Source organism: Pleurodeles waltl, chromosome 4_2 (assembly GCF_031143425.1).
Source record: "Pleurodeles waltl isolate 20211129_DDA chromosome 4_2, aPleWal1.hap1.20221129, whole genome shotgun sequence".
NCBI lineage: Eukaryota > Metazoa > Chordata > Amphibia > Caudata > Salamandridae > Pleurodeles > Pleurodeles waltl.
The window spans coordinates 284,918,838-284,934,542 of NC_090443.1; the positions used below are offsets into that span (position 1 = coordinate 284,918,838).

General features: G+C 43.2%; 1 protein-coding gene across 1 annotated transcript in view; it reads left to right on the forward strand.

Moving 5' to 3' along the window:
• SLC25A17 (solute carrier family 25 member 17) overlaps positions 1–15,705 on the forward strand; it is a 329,224-nt gene that overhangs the window by 58,892 nt on the left and 254,627 nt on the right. Inside the window, exon 2 of the mRNA XM_069231144.1 lies at positions 12,597–12,764. Coding sequence (XP_069087245.1) covers positions 12,663–12,764 — 102 coding nt within the window. The 5' untranslated portion in view covers positions 12,597–12,662. The remainder of the gene's footprint in view (positions 1–12,596; positions 12,765–15,705) is intronic.

Below are 15,705 nucleotides of genomic sequence, written 5' to 3' on the forward strand. Positions count from 1 at the left end.
ATCTGAGCATTAGTAATTGGTGGAGCAATGTTGCGTGACACAAGGAGTCTGTCAAGGCGGCTATATGTAGAGTGGATGGCAGTATAAGGTGTATTCTCGTGTGTCCAGGTGCGAGGCCCGCCATATGTCAGTGTATTGTAGCCTGTCTGGAGAGAACAGGTCATGCTTGGTTTGATTGAGTCTTCAGGGGGAGGAGGTGAGGGGGGTACCTTTCCATATCTCCATTAGGAACACAATTAAAATCCACGCCCACACCAGGGGTGTCCCCAAATAGGGGGTCAATTTGTTTTTTATTGCAGGAAAAAAAAATCACCATCATCTGCGTTCAGGACGTATAGGTTTAACAGGCACATGTCTAATCCGTTTAGTTTGCCATGTATCAGTAGGTATCGGCCATTGACATATGCCTGGTGTCCCCAGAGTAGGAAAGGCACCTGTGAGGTGATCCATACTAGTACTCCGCAAGCATAATTAGAATAAGCAACGTTGTTTATTTGCTACTTCCATTTCTGGTGTAATTTGTTGACCTCTGTGTCTGTTAAGTGTATCTCCTGATGCACTGCAATGTGTATTCCGTGACGGCGTAAATAAGTTATTACCCTTTTGACATATGAATTCAATCCCCTAACATTCCACGTCAAGAGTCTATATTGAGTACCCATCGTGGTGCATGTAGTCATATAGTACCCAGCAGTTCTGTTGTGGGTGTTGTTGTCCTAATCAATACATGTTTGGCTGGACTAGCCATGTCTACCCTACTATCCCTGGGTAGACACATAGACACAAACTGTGCATCCCCATATCTAGATTCACCCCCCCCACTTCATGAACCAAACAGTTTAAGGTTGTACTGTCATAGAACAAAAAATGAACTGTAGCGTTAGAATACACAGTACACATTCCAGATTCTATCTGCATCCCATTCACACTTAACATTCCACTAACATACCCCCAACCAAAACAGCCAAAATTCTGTGCAAAAGTGGGTCAGCCTGCAGGTCCCCTCAATCTGTGGGGTCCGCACTCCTTTCCCACCGAGAGTGCCAACGCATTCACTCCATTCCAGCCGCACTATTAACATTCAATTCATTCGTCATTTCATGTCACACACTGCTTAGCATGTGCACTCAGTCAGTAATCACATCAGTGTTATTACTGTAAATGATATGGGGTGAGCAGCCAGTTATCATGTGGTTTGCATCCTTAGTCTACGCCCTCGGAGCAGTGATTTTGTCGTATCATGGAGTGCACCCCTTCAGTGACCTGTTGTGGAGTGGGTCAGTTCGTTGAATTTGTGAGAGGAGTGGTATCTTTGCAGGCTGTCCTGACCACCTATAATTTCCCAGTCTCATCCAGGAGTGTAAATGAAGGTCCTCCGTCATCAGCACTCAAGGTTGTAACTTCTTCAACCAGAGACTTGTCCCTTTCTCTAGCCTAAATTCTTCAGGTCCAGGCTGGGCCTCTGCTGCTCCCATGTTTGAGTGCCAGAGGCCTCGAAGGCTAGTATTCTTTCATGGCATACTATTAACCTCTGTAAAGGCCAAGGGACCCCGATTCTCTTTTGTTTTTCGCTCCTGGAGTCTGGGCAAATCCCTGGTCCTTGTCCCATTAATTGCGTGAGTGCAGTGTAGGGATGTGGCCATCACCGTGTACTTCAAGCCAATCCCAAGCTGCCTCCGGAGTGGCGAAGAAATGAGCTTGGTCCGCTTGTGTTACCTTTAATTTTGCAGGGAATACCAACATGTAATGCAACCCCATCGCTCTGAGCTTATGTTTTACGCCCCCAAAGGAGGCACATAGTTGTTGAACTTGCTGTGTGTACTCTGGGAGTGTCCGTAAGGCATGATTGTCAAACTTGGGGTCTCCTGTTTGCTGAACAGCTTGTAGAATGGCGTTGCGGTCCTTATAGTCAAGGATTTTTGCAATGAGGGTGCAGGATGTGCCACCTACCGGCAGCTTGGGGGCCAAGGCCCTGTGTGCTCTTTCCACAATGAAGACTGGGAATAGTTATGCTTTAGGACATATCTCATCTATCTATCTTTCAAGGAACCGTTCCAGGTTCCTGCCCTCTGTGTCCTCCGGGAACCCCATGAAGAGGAGGTTTCATCTCCACATCCTCCACCCTCCGGTCCAAGTTGTCTGTTTTTGAGGTGAGTGCTGCAAGTGCAGTCTTGAGAGCTGTCACCTCACTTTGCAATGCGGTTACATGTTGTTCTGTGGCAAGGGACTGTTCCTAGGCTGCATAAAGGTCAGCCCTAAGTAGTCAAACATCAAGGGATACAGCATCTATTTCGGCCTCGACCTTGGCACTGGAGTGTTTAATAGCTGGTAGTATCTGCACTCCCAATGGGTTTTCTTGTGGGTGCGAGCCCAGCTCACAGGTGTTAGGGGTATCCGCTCTCCCTCGGATGGTCCCCAGCCAGGCCCGCGTGATCCCCAAGACCAGAAAGGAGAGTGCGACCTACCCCATGCAATCCCGGTAAACCACTCTCCTAGCGGGGCTTTGCCGGGCCTATAGTTGTGCCCGAACAGGACTTCCACTGTGTTTAGGCCTCACACAGATCTACCCTGGGTGAAGCATCCGGCAGGCCCCGAGGACCCACTGGGCATTCGCTGTACCGCCCCGTCTTGGGGTTCCGTCCCCTGCGCCTCCTCACCTCAAATATGACAGTGAGTTCTTGCCAGGACACACTTGCTGTCCTGTCGGCACATGGTTTGGGGCTGCGTTTCTTCCTTGACAGTCTCAGGGCTGCAATCGCTTGACCTGTCAGTCCCATTGAAGGGCTGTCTTGGGTGGTTCTTCTGGCCCAGTAGTGCCACTGCTGGTAATCTCGCCATGGGTTTCTCCGTGATCCTTAACTATCTATATTTCTTTTTCCTTTAAAAATTCCAAAACTACTCAACAGATTTGACCAAATTACAAAAAGCAAACTTTCTTGACCAAGATCTAGCTTTCTGACAAATTTGGAGTATTTCCGTTCAGCGGTTCGGGCTGTAGTTGTCTAAACTCCCTTTGGGAAATTTCATGGGGAAAACTTGTTTGCCCCCCCCCCCTTTTCTCAACCCCTGCTTGACTAATCACCCCGAAACATTCAAGTCGGCAGCTGAACTGACTGTCGTTTAAGTTTTCGTAAAGATTCTTCTAGCGGTGCCAAAGATATTGGCAAAACAAAAAATGCTTCTCCTATGGAAACTGGGTCCTAACTTATAACTACCTACTGGCGACCGCCAATAGGAGATATATATTCTCATATTCTCTTTCCCTTTCCTTAATATGAATTAATCACAATGATCATCAACATTATACACCTCCTGTTAGAAATGGCGTCTCTAGTTGTCAGTGGTTTGCACCCTGTCCAAGTAGGGACTCTCACTCTGGGCAAAGTAAGGCCGTGACACAGCCAAGGTAACCCCTGCCCACCCCCTAAGTAGCTTGGAACAAGCAGTCAGGCTTATCTCAGAGGCAATGTGTAAATGATTTGTGCGTGTGTGTGTATATATGTGTGTATGTGTATGTGTATATGTGTGTGTATATATATATATATATATATATATATATATATACACACACACCACTGCAAAAGGACTCCACACCACTTTAGAAAAAAAAATTGCCAATATTTATTTGAATACAACAAGACCAAAACAACAAAAATTCAACATACACAACTAAAGATATAACTTTTTAAAGGTTTCAATGAGTCTTAATCTATAGGAATCAATGATTGTATCTTTTTAGCACAAAGTACCTGGTATGCATCTAAAACAAAGACGATGTGGGCCACAAGGGAGGTGAAGCACCAAAAACAAAGCAATTCATTGGTTCCCTACTGTGCAGGGAAGGTGATGCAACGATTCTTTTCTTGCAGGAGAGGTGATGGGTCAGTTCCTTACTGGCAAGGGAGGTGATGCGTTAATTCTTTCCTTGCAGGGAAGGTGATGTGTTGATTTCCGGTCATGCAGCCTCAGTTCCTTACTGCGGTGCACGGTTGATGAGAAATTGATGCCCGAGGAACAATGCGTGGAAAATCCAGACACGCTGTGTTAATGGAGCTGTGGGGTAACGGGCAGTACGTTGATTCTCTAGCTGCGGGACGGGCACTGCGTTGTTTTTTCTGCTGCGGTGCATGGATCTTCTCATTCAGGTCACCAGCTTACACTTCGAAGATCACAGTGACTGGAGTTTGCACCACTTGGCAAATCAGGGCTCTCAGCAGAAGAGCCCAGGCACTGGCACATGAAGTCTTTGATGTCCCCGAGAATTCTTAACAGGAGGCAAGCTCAGTTCAAGCACCTTGGGGACCCTTGGAAAGCCAGATGTAGAAAATAAAGTCCAGTCTTTTCACTCCCAGGACAGAAGCAGCAAGCCAGCTCAACAAAGCAACAGGCAGAGTGACAGTCCCTCCTACGGCATCCAGATTTTCTGCCTGGCAGAAAGTCCTCAGACCAGAAGTGTTCTCATTTTGTGGTGTCAGAAGTCTAGTAATTATACCTATTTCTATCTTTTGAAGTAAGCAAACTTCAAAGAGCACTCTTTGTTGTGCACAGGACCCTCCCTCTCCCTGCCCTGCCTCCAAACACACACTCCAGGGGGTTGGAGACTGCGTTGTTTGAGGACAGGCACAGCCCTATTCAGGTGCAATTGTCATCTCCTCCCACCACTCTAGCTCAGGAAGACCCATCAGCCTAGTGTTTGGCCATCAGGACATGCACGACACACCTTAGCTCCCTTTGTGTGACTGTCTAGAGTGAATACACTAACAGCCCAACTGTCATCCTGACCCAGATGTGTATTCAGCAGTCAGGCAGAGGCGCAAAATGGATAAGCAGGAAAATGCCCACTTTCTAAAAGTGGCATTTTCAAACTTACAATTAAAAAAACAACTTCACCAAAAGATGTATTTTTTAATTGTGAGTTCTATCTGCTCCCAATGGGAAATTACAGTTAAAATATAATTCAAGGCAATCCCCATGTTACCCTATGGGAGAGATAGGCCTTGCAATAGTGAAAACAAATTTAGCAGTATTTCACTATCGGAACATGTAAAGCACACCTGTACATTGCCTACCTTTCAAATACACTGCACCCTTCCCATGGGGCTGACTTGGGCCTGCTTTAGGGGTGACTTACATGTAGTAAAAGGGAAGATTTGGGCCTGGCAAGTTGGTGCACCTGCCAGGTCGACATGGCAGAGTAAAAGTGCACACACAGGTACTTCAATGGCAGGCCTGAGGCATGTTTTCAGGGCTACTCATGTGGGTGGCGCAATCAATGCTGTATACCCACTAGTAGTATTTGATTTACAGGCCCTGGGTACATCCTGGCGCACTATGCTAGGGACTTACTAGCAACTCATAGATGCCAATCATGGAGAAACCAATCACCAATACATTTTCGACAGAGAGCATATGAATAAAAACTGGTCAGAAAAAATAGAAGGAAGAAGGCAAAACGTTTGGGGATAACCCTGCAAAAATGGTCAGGTACAACACTTCATTAATAATGCTATTGCACCTAATCAACAGCCATCTATTACTTGTGCACATTCTTCTTCTTCACCTAGATAAGGTTATTACTATAAACCAATAAGAGTCCAAACAGGCTAAAAATTTTTTTTTTTAAATTGCGCTCTAATTACTGTCCTTTCCACCATCTTAAAATGTGCATGTTGTGATAACTAAGATCAGATAATCAAAATGCGCATTAATCAAATCATCATAATAAATGCAACACCTTAAATGAAAATAAATGTTTTCCTTAATAAATATGGTCATGCATTACCATTTACTATAGTGTCCATTTTGGTCTAAGACTCAATGGCTCTACTGCTATAAATCAATAAAGCACAAAAACACATCCAATATGTTCACTGCATTCCAAAACCACTGTGTAACGAATCAGTCCATCCTGTCTAATATTCTCAAGCACCACTCCCAGGTGGAGGCTCTATAAAAACATTATTAAAAGAAAATTAATACAAAAGCAACTGCAAATTAAACAATACAAACAGCAAAAACATGACATTCAAATATGTTGCAGATACAGATTACAGAAATCACAAATGAATATACATTTCTTCATTGATACTCGAACTAAAAAGTTCCTTGCAATCCACCTCCAGGAAATACATAGTTTCAAACTTCCTAAACTCTTTTTTCCTGTTCTCCCTCCACCCCCGAAAGGTTCTGCAGTACATTGTCTTTAACATTATAATTCAAATGGTACTGGTCCCCCTCAAAATGGCAGGCTATGGATAATTAGCATCATTGTGTTTTTATGACCCTCACGTGTTGGGAGAACACACTTCTGCTCAGGAAGTATTGTGCTAACCACATACGTCTTTGGATATGGGCAAAACAAAACATACACTGCAAATGCAGTCTTACAGTTTAATTACCTTCTTGGTCTTCTTTTTAAAGGGTGTGACTGTTTCTGTACTGTTCATTCCATTCACACATGCCTTTCATTTCCTTTCTTAAAAAACATTGGTCGGTTGTAACCAATGTTCCCTTCTTGTGTGAACCTCGCTTTTCTCTAATAGATCTTTCATGGATGGGGCTTTTCTGAAAGTAATCTGTGGCCACCTTTTCATATATGCACCAGTACCTGTGTAAAAACTAATAAGACACCAGTATTTATTCAAAGCCCTCCTCAGTTTACATGCTGGCCATTGTAGGTAGTAATAAACCTTACTTATTGATCAGAATGCTTGTCCCTCTTCTGGGTCCTGTAAAGTACATTTTCCCTTCTACAGTTTGCTGTTCTATCCTTTGCTGAAGACTTTCTTTGAATACGTTCTAGCTGCCAATCTCTTAAGCATATCCTGCTGTGTGTCTTCAAACTTATGTCGACTGCAGATTCTCCTTGCTGTCATTAACTCACCATACAGAATTCTACAGTGCCAAAGGATGAAAACTCCTAGCATGCAGTATTCTGTTACTCACTGAGTTTCCTGTAGACTGTAGTTATTAGTTTAGAATCTTTCACTGTAATTCTCACATCGAGAAAATATTGGGATAAGTTATTATTTTTTGTTTTTGCCCACTTGTGCTTCATTGATTATTTCAGTAGATACATTGAGTCTTAGAGTGAAATGGACATTGTAGTACATAGTAATGCATGGCTATATTTATTATGGAAACATTTTATTTTACCTTAAGGTGTTGAAATAATTTTGTTATGATCATTTGATTAATGCACATTATGATTATCTAGTCTTGAGTTATCACGAAATGCACATTTCAAGATGGTGGAAATTATTGTAATTCTAGCGAACTGCGTGTTGTTAGCCCATTTGGGCTCTATTGGTTTATAGTAATAATCTTCTCTAGGTGAGGAATAATAATGTGCACAAGTAGTGAATGACTGTTGATTACATGCAATAGCATTGTTAACCTCTTAGCTGAGCTAATGCTCGCGACAGGAAACGCAACATGGACACATCACATTTTTACATTGAAATCTGACGTGTTTTTTGCAAAGTGCCTAGCTGTAGATTTTGCCCTCTAGCTCAGCCGGCACCTAGAGAAACCTAGCAAACCTTGGCATTTTTGAAAACTAGACACCTAGGGGAATCCAAGATGAGGTGACTTGTGGTGATCTGACCAGGTTCTGTTACCCAGAATCATTTGCAAACCTCAATATTTGGCAAAAAAAACACATTTTCCTCACATTTCGGTGACAGAAAGTTCTGGAATCTGAGAGGAGGCACCAATTTCCTTCCACGCAGCGGTCCCCCAAGTCTCCCGATAAAAATGGTACCTCACTTGCGTGGGTAGGCCTAGCGCCCACGAATGGAAATGGCCCAACACACAACGTGGACACATCACATTTTTTCACAGAAAACAGAGGTGTTTTTTGCAAAGTGCCTACCTGTAGATTTTGGGCTCTAGCTCAGCCGGCACCTAGGGAAACCTACCAAACCTGTGCATTTTTGAAAACTAGAGACCTAGGGGAATCCAAGATGGGGTGACTTGTGGGGCTCTGACCAGGTTCTGTTACCCAGAATCCTTTGCAAACCTCTAAATTTGGCTAAAACAACACATTTTCCTCACATTTTGGTGACAGAAAGTTCTGGAATCTGAGAGGAGACACAAATTTCCACCCAGCGTTCCCCCAAGTCTCCCGATAAAAATGGTACCTCACTTGTGTCGGTAGGCCTGGTGCCCGCGACAGGAATAGATCACACAACGGTCAATGTTGGTCCTTACATGAGGCAGCTGCTAACCCTGGTGTGATCCATTCCTGATGCAGGCACTAGGTGTAGGTACTCAAGTGGGGTAGTGTTTTTATCAGGACAGGTGAGGAATCACTGGGTGGTAGGAATTTTGTGGATCCCAGCATATTCCTGTAGTTTGTGTGACAGAAATGCGAAAATATAAATAGAGTTTTTATTCAACATTTTAGCTTTGCAGGGTATTCTGGGTAAGAAAACTTTGGGGAATCCACACAAGTCACACCTCTGTGGACTCCCCTGAATGTCTACTTTCCAGAAATGTGTGGGTTTAGTGTGCTTCTCTATATGGCCGCCGAACCCAGGACCAAAAACACAGGTGCCTCCCTTACAAAACCAGTTTGTTTTGCAATAGATCATTTTGATGTCTCCACAATACGATTTGGGTGGTGGAATTTGGGGCTGAACTAAATTGGGGTGCTCCCAAGAGAGCACTCTCTCTCTCTCTGCTTGCCGCCGCATTCACCTGCTCTCTGGGTTGGGCTAACCCACTATTACCCAGTTGCACAGACTGCTTGCGAAGGGACAGCAGGACTGTCCTCATCACCTCCCTCATAATTTACTGGAAGAGGAGTTATCGAATGGGACTCCTCCGACTGAAAAATCACTCCCAGAGTCTGCGCCATTGTCCTATCTCCCTCAGATGCTGTCTCAGTATCTGATGTCTCAGTCTCTGATCCTATGTCAGAGCTGTCCTCTATAACCCGAGTGACGGCAGCAGTCATCCATCAAGATGCCATCTCTGCTATTGGCTAAACTGTTGCTCTAAAACACTAGCCTACGTAGACAGTCACAAAATCGATGGGGTGTGTGAGATACGTGCAACAGTAGAGGCCACCTTACCTGCGCTTCTTCCCTCAATTAGCACGTTCTTTCAAGACACTCAAAAAACACCTTGTCACATACCATTCGTCACAGTCTTTAGCACCTCCTGCGCCCAGTCCAACAATCATTATTGGTGCTCCCACTCCCTCCTCCTCGGATTCCCTCATTACCAACCAGCAAAAGTGCCCCTCATCTCCATAGCTGCCCTCCACTCCGCACATACATTTCATTTGTATTATAGCGCAGGTAATGGCTGACTTTACTAATGTACTCAGCTATTTACATAAAATACAGATTTGCTCTTTACAGTAGGCATTTAAACCTTCTGCGCTTCTTTATGGCACTAAAACGACCCCCCCACCAAGTGAAATCCCTGGTGTCTAGTGGTGTTTCCTGGCCAGGAAACACTTTCAGGAAGGCCTCGTAAGAAAGGGGAGACTCTCCCCTTTCTTACGAGGCCTTCCCGAACGTGGGGAAGGCCGTTTGTGGCCGTTTTCCCCATTGGAGAAGGAAGCGGCCGCTAGGCCGACGCCCGCATTTAAAGGGTTAATAAGGAGGTGTATAATGTTGATTATTATTGTGATTGATTAATTTCATGGATACTTTATTCACAGTTCTGTAATTGTGAAATGCGCATAAGAAGGTCAAAACGAAAAGTCTGTATCTGATGTTTTTTTGGGAGCATACAAAGCATAAATAAGTGCATTTAGAGGCCGACGTTGTGACCAAGGTGTTGTACGCCGAAACGTATTGACATGCCATACCTCTACTGTGCAAACAAACAATTGAAGATGTAATAGCTATTCTGGAGTGTTGTTCTCTTTTTTCTGTCTTTCAAAAGAGAGGACTTTGGTTATTTAGTTCTGTGGCATGGAAACCACGAGGCTGGCAAGACAGCTAAAGTTTTCTCTAGACCATAAACAAGTCATATGCTTTCTTTTTAAGAGTAGGTCAAAGCAGCAAAGGTGACTTGTAGGTAAAAAGCTAGTCACAATCACCTCCAGCACCAAGGTTTCAAGCTAACCAAAATAATGGCCACCAACTCATCAATTTCAATGAAGACATAAAGTATCACCAAAAATGTGCTTGCATCTCCATCAGTCAATCAGGTATATGACCATGTTTAACAAGGATATCTAGATCTTGATAGAAATGCCTTTGTCAATGAAGATGTTGAGTAAAATAATGACACTTGCTGTTGGTGAGACATGCCTGTTTCAACTTTGGTGCGAAGTGTATTTCAGTTGTTTTTATGACTGAGACTGCTTTTGCAATGGCAGAACAGATTAATATAGTAGAACTTGTTTTCTTTCACACTTCTATTATTTTCTTTATAACAGTCCGTACAATCCATTTCAGATCTGAACACATTGGATAGGTACATACACCACAGCATGTAACCCCTACCTACATGCTTGTCATCTATTGTTTCCTAGTCCGTAAAATGCTCATAACTTGCCCTAGATCTTAGTGTGCTTTAGTGGACACCCCCAGTTTGATTAATACACTGTTCCATTTTAGTGCAACAGTCTACCCTCTTGCGCCATTCCACTTGGGTAAGAGGGGGGTCTCCATCTGTGTAGACTATCTCGCTTGGAAACTGCCATTGCCACCCCACCTGTGTCCATTCACAGCAAGGGCCACCCAGCTCTTCTAGGTCACCCAGGTCTTCTAGGATCTCTAGCAGCACCACTCTTGGAGCCAGGATCACCAATCTATCTAGGATTCAAGACAGTATTTTCAATTTCCTTCCAGAAGTTCATTATTCAGGAGCAAGACCATACCATGAGGAAAAAGTCTGCTTGTACCTGAATAAAGCGGAAGCAGGTAGGTTGAGGAAGTTTCCCGGAATGTCATAAGTATCTCGCTGTAAAGTTGGGGTATGTAGATTTTGTATTTGGATTAGTCACAATTTGGAAGAAATGGCAATTGTTCGGGGAGCCCTCTGAATATCCCGCAAGTCAGTTTCTTCAAGAGTGACTCTCCGTTCCTCTCCTTTCTGCTTAAGGTTGTAAACCCTTCTGATGCATTGAGTATTAGTGTGCAGAAAATGCAGGATATTGGTTCTCTTCCCAAGTGGCCCATGAGAAGCTTGGCCTCGAGCGCTGTGCTCATGCAGTGTAGTGGAATCTCACAGATGACACAGTATGTCAGAGTTGCAGTTATTTGTGAAATTGCATATATGATAGGGAGAACTGGTATTGTAGGTCCTGGAATGTTTCCTTGCCAGATATCTCCTAGCGCTGCGATTCCAGTTCTATCCCATTTGTTAAAGCCCTCCAATCCAGCTTTGTGAGAGCTATTGTTCCCCCGATGAGATATTCGGGATGAGTGCCTTGTCCCTTCTCGAGAACTTCGCTTTAAGGATGAGAGAAATATGTATGAAATACGTATTTCATTGCACATGTGAATTATGGGCAATAAATGTTGGTTCCCTAGGTGTGAAGAGGTTGGTGAGTGTTACCTAGCATTCATAACTTTTCCATAAGCCGTTGATGGGCTTGCTTTTTATGTGCAGTGAGACAAGCCTTGAAATATAAATATTTATCATTTGTAAATTTGGTATTCTGATGCTGGGTCCCAGTCCCTGACTCATGTTATTCCAGACATCGACACAATCATATAGTAAAATGTATTCAGACATGAACTTCAAAACTGGATTTTTTTAAACCTTGGAAGTTGGGAGGACAATGGGTAGAGTGAAGCAGAACAAAAGTCGATATGTTTTTTGTTGTGCAAATGTTTAATGATTCTATCATCCATCTTCAAAATGATGAGTTTTTTGTTTCTGGGTTTTACAGCGGTTATAAAGTCTCAGTAAAAATCGAGTGCACAGATTACGAAATGGGTCAAAATGATTTTTTTGGAGGTTATGTGGGTGGAAATATGCAAGGGTATGGGTAGTGTTAAAGCTGACACATAGAACAGTTGCACAACCATGTGAACTCCCGTGGTGGGTGCTGGATCTCCCTCTACTGGTGTGCCATAACACAACAAAAGAGATTTCGATATTGTTGTGTGTTAGAAATGCTCTCAGTAGAGCCCCTTCCCCTCTCCACTTGTGAACTGAGCACTTTCGCTCGTGGCTCCTGGTATGTGAACGTTTTTCACATTAATTGCATTATCACTTTCTGTGGATTTTTGCTCATCATACGAAAGAACTACAGGACACTGACCATGATCACTCACCCACCAATATTAACCATTAGCATCATAAAAACTGACTGCATGATGTTGGACCAATGAGCTGCACACCTACCCAGTTCCCCAGCATAACACGAACATCTTAGATCCAGACATCCTTTATGTCCCAGGTAACCATGGGTTTGGGGGCGGGAGGAGGGCCGAGGCTAGGGTACATCATTGGAGGTGAGCTCACACTGCATGGCAGGGTCTAAGAATTTAAACAGAGATATGAACTTGTGAGTGAGTGTTTGCTGTTGGTTCAGTGGCGGGCCGTTTCTATACATTGTCAGATAATTTGTTTATTTGACAAATGTCCATATTATCGTTACAAACCGCCCCTTTCTTTTACAGATCTGCACCTCCGTGGCCGTTCCACCACTTGCATAAGTAGCCACCTCCTGGTGCCTCGGTGCCACCATGGAAGAGACAATGGTGCTGGAGCCAGAGTCCCGGTTATCTGCTGTGTCCCAAGCAATGTTTTCCTATGAAAGTCTTGTACATGCTGTGTCTGGCGCAGTGGTGAGTAGGGTGGTGGGCATTGGTATTTGTTATTATCACACAGACAGTTAAAGGTTGCAGCTGTAAACATATTTTTTCTATTTTATATGTAGAATATTTACAATTGATTTCTTAGTTTTATTTGTCCGGTTCCCTTTATTTTTGTGTTTGTATGCCGCTGCAGTGCCCTTTAGCTCTTGTGGTGCCTTAGGAATCTCTTAAAGGAAAAAAAAGTACCATTTGCTGTATCAAAAGGTTGATCAGATAAGTACTGACTTGTCCCAGAGCCTAGTAGTACAGGCAAATGTTGCTAAAGGGGCTAAACTAAGGGACCCTCTTCTCTGACTTCTAAACTACCCAGTCAAGCTTGGGTGAAAGTTGAAAGATGGTTAACCCTAGTTTAACAACACCTATAGAGGTCCTTGGATTCACACTGTCTTCTGCTCAAGTAAACCTGCACACGGACTAAGAAAATATATTTAATCATTAATTATATAATAGATACAAATATGGCAGCTGGGTTTTGCTGCCCTGCATTGCTATTTGCATGGCTGCAGGAAGCTTAAAATATTTTAAGAGGTAAGGAAATATCCTGCCTTTTAATTGTGGCCGTAAGTACGGTGTTTGGCGATCTTTTGCCCTTGATACATGAAACCTGTGTACCAAATTAGAGGGACCACCGAATGACTAAGGTTCAGTTGCTCCTCTTAAGTTTTGTTTTTAATCTTTGCATGAATCCTCACAGAATAAAGCATGTGCATGTGGCATTTCTGCATCAATTTTAATGGACAACCAATATGTTTTGTATCTCACAAAACCACCCACCAAATGACAGACGCACACAATACAAATATGGGCAGTGAAAAGATCTCCCATCACAAGCGCCCACCCCCTTTTATCGGGCTGAAGTAGCCTGCTAGGCTTTGAGCGACAGCCTAATGGAAGCTGAATCCGATGATGAAGCATGCCACCTTAGGTGTGCGAGTGTTCAAAGTCCTCAATTAGGGATGTCCATAACCACACTTAAGGACACCTCTTATAGGGCACCTCCTATTTGACCCCCTGCCAACAGTTGGAATGAGGGCACTACTTGTGGAAAGGGCAATTTTTTTCTTTTTGAGTATTGATAGGGAGGGTATGTGACATACAAATTCAATTCTCCCAACAACCTCCGACCCCCCCCACTTGTTTGTTGGTATGCTATACTGTAGATTGCAGTGCTGTTGGTGTTATGTTGGTTATAAAACAATACACAGAATATCTTGTGTAAAAGCAGTGAAACTATTGGCCCTTGAAAAAAACACTATTGAGGGGTGATTTGATCTTGAATGTGAAGTAACAAAGTTTAGCAAGTCAAAAAAGAGCTTATTTTTGATGGAGACTTCGTGGAAGTATATGAAATTAATAGGGGGGAGCTTTCCTGGAGGTCACATATGTCCAGGATCATTGAGCAGGTGGTTTCCAAATCCTTTTTGGAAACTAGATGACAAAAGTTGTGAAGCAAGTAGATGTGGAGTTTTTTAAATTATTTTTTTATAAAAAAAGGATTTTTTAAATATTAAAACCGTGTTTATTCACCCAGATACCCTATAGTAAGGTAGAAAGGCTGTCCTATGCAAACAAGGGTGAGTCCCTGCACTCCGACAACCTATTCAGACCATCATAAGTTTGGTAAGTGTCATGGCAGAGCATTCAACAATCTAAGGAGCTCTCAACATTAGGTCCTGAAACACATTCTCTCCCAGAAATCACAGAACTCATGAAGATCAAGAGGAGTATACTATTAAGTCCAGCTCTACCTTCCATCATTTTCCTTTTTTTCTTATAGTCCCTACCTGTAAATATATAAATCGGGAGGAGGGGGGCAGCTGATAGTGGACTGTTGCTGGCACTACTAAAGTGAGTGGCATATGAATGAATGAAACTTTATTTGCATGATTATTTGAAACCTTTGGAAAGATCACAGTAGTAGAAAGTATAAATAAAACAGCGACCCAACTAAAATTACATAGTGAAACGCTGTATCCTTCACGACATCTATCGATATGCTGTTAACTGAAGTTCTCTTGGACTAGAGTGGACTTAAATCACCGAACTTGGTTGTAATTATAGAATACTAAATGGCATGAAGATAATCTATTAAAAATATAACATAGCACATCTTGCGATACATGTTAGTTACTTATTACACATGAATGATTCCCTGCACCGATTAAAATTGTAATATCTGGGTACGCTGATGCAAGCTTTTTAGAGGAAATTATGTAGAAGTCGCCACAATGGGTATCGAGTGTGTAAGCCTACACAATATCAATACAACAAAATTATTATAAGCATACAAATAAAATTATAGCCTGAAAAAAGTGTCATGAAAATATCAAAAAAGTGAAATAAAGCAAATCTATAACAGTGTGTATAACATTCACTAGAAGACTGCTGAAACGGAAATACAGATCTCCTACAATGCATAATCCACGTCCGTACGGGTCCTACCCCCTGTGCTGGAGTACTAAAGTTCAGGGTCTGTTGTGGGTCTCATATGTAAGTGCCGATGGTGTGCACAAGTGCCCTTTTTAAGGCTACCCATAGTCAACATTTGGGGGGGTGCGTCAGCCACTTGGTTAGCAACGTGGCTTTTGGTGCTGCCTCCCGCTTTTTAGGGTCGAGCCTGCGTCGCATGCGCTCGCGCATGCGTATCGCTAGCGAGACGCTTTAGGTATTAGAAAAGGGCTCGGAGCCCCCTCGACATCACGTTAGTGTCTTTCATTGGCAAGTTGGCTTGCCTGTTAGAATCCGCTTCTTTTGATTAGTGGAAGGCACGCATATGTCGTAAACATGCGAAGCTTGCTGGGTTTATGGACTACTTTTTCTCTATTTTCGCAGCACGATCTCGCTGGGCAGAAGTCGAGCGCTTCGCATACTATTGACCTTGTTACACAGTTAATTGCACTTTTGCCAGTTA